General features: G+C 42.1%; 1 protein-coding gene across 1 annotated transcript; it reads left to right on the plus strand.

Annotated features, from left to right (window-relative positions):
• Positions 1-3: 3 nt before the first annotated feature.
• On the plus strand, positions 4-814 carry LOC132008986 (glucocorticoid-induced transcript 1 protein-like; the record flags this gene model as incomplete). The annotated part of the gene is made up of 1 exon (XM_059387433.1): positions 4-814. A coding segment is annotated over one exon (309 nt), but the record flags the coding sequence as incomplete, so codon positions are not given.
• Positions 815-1,788: the final 974 nt, after the last annotated feature.

The raw sequence follows: 1,788 nt of genomic DNA on the forward strand, positions 1-1,788 counted from the left end.
TGTCCTGACAAAAACAAGGTTAATTTCATCCCCACCGGATCAGCTTTCTGTCCTGTAAAACTTCCAGGCCCTCTCTTACCTGCCTCCGACCTGATGCTCAAGAACTCTCCTAATTCAGGCCAGAGCTCAGCCTTGGCCACTCTGACCGTGGAGCAGCTCTCCTCCCGGGTTTCCTTTACGTCTCTTTCCAATGACACCATCTCGGTGGGCACCATGGAGGCCTCCGTCCAACAGCCATCCCAGCAGCAGCAGCTCCTGCAGGACCTGCAGGGTGAGGAGCACATCTCTGCTCAGAACTATGTGATCATCTAAAACCGAGGGGGAGCTGGCCTCTACCCTACCTTCACGGATTAGGAACTAGACCTCAGACAGCTTTTCTGCATGGAGTGACAAACTTTCAGAACACCACCACCACCAACAGAATACTTATCAGCATCAGAAAGTATCTCTTAACACTGATCTTGGCAGGGACGGAACTCCTATTCAGCAGTTTTTGTGGAAAGCAGGACTGCTTGCAAAATGTGTGTGTCATTCAGCGTTTTAAGTGGAGACTATGCATTTCATAGTATGTTTGACAGATTAGTACTGTGTCCTGTGTTTTGTTCCAAATTCTTCAGTATAAATAAGCTCTATATCAAAAAGTTGCCTGTCTAAATAGAAAATGTCTTGCTGTGCTTTGTCCTATGAAAAATACTGTACTTCAGGATTATGTTTACAATTGATCCAGGTGTTTGTTTCTAACTTCTATAATACATACAATGCAAAAAAATAAAGAAGTAAATGGCCACAACAGTTGCACAGTGCCCACCCTATGGCCTAGCTTCAGGTACTTCAGTTGAAGCCTAAACTCAGGTAACTTGGAATGTATATCATATTGGGATATTAAATATTTCACAGCTAAAAAGCTAGAGGGAACATCACTCTTTTGCCTTTCCTTATTTTATGCATTTCCCTTTCCTCATTACATTCCACATTCTTCGAATAAGAAGTGCATTCAACCCTAGGAGAACAATAATCCTGGACATGGGTGAACATGAGGAGAACCAGCAAATCTGTGGTGACTGACATCACTTTTGTCCTGCGGTTACAAGTAAAACACAACTGTTGAATTCACTGTTTCAACATGTGTACATGTGGCTTTTTTTTTTTTTTTTAAACAAATTCAGGTGTTGCTCAGTTCCTGACTGTTACAATGTTGCAAATGAAGTGTCTCCAGTACCAGGCTGTACATAAACATTCCAATTGTGCATGTTGGAATTTAACAAGAAAGTCTAGGTTTAATTGCAAAAAAAAGTGAACTCTCACAAGGGATGGGTGAGATTTTTTTGTTTATATTGGCCAGCAAAGTCACAAAGTGCTGTTTTAGCTAAAGGCATTATTAATGTTCAGTTTTTCTCTTGGAAGTTCTTTAACTTGAGGGTTTACAAATGTCACACTTTTTGGTTCTTATTTTCCTCCAGCAGTTGAGGTGCATGAGTTGCATTCATGTGGAGAGAGAATGTGTGGGTCTCAGAAGCAGTGCAGCACAGAAAGCTGGTTGTTTGGTGACTTAGAAAAGCAGTAGTTTGCAGCTGTCTCTTCAAGCCTCTCCTCACAGTATCATGGATGGTTCTGTTAGTATTTCAGATGTGCAAAGTAAAGCAAAAACCCAAGTAAATCGCCTTGCACTTGCAGACTCGACCTGAATTCTCAACGAAGTTGTGTGATGAGAGCCCTAGATAATCCCAGTTGGTCAGTGGAAGAGCCCAACTCTCAGACTTTGTTTTCTGCAGCACAAAGTCTCCAAAA

This window comes from Mustela nigripes, unplaced genomic scaffold (assembly GCF_022355385.1).
Source record: "Mustela nigripes isolate SB6536 unplaced genomic scaffold, MUSNIG.SB6536 HiC_scaffold_2807, whole genome shotgun sequence".
Classification (NCBI taxonomy): Eukaryota; Metazoa; Chordata; class Mammalia; order Carnivora; family Mustelidae; genus Mustela; species Mustela nigripes.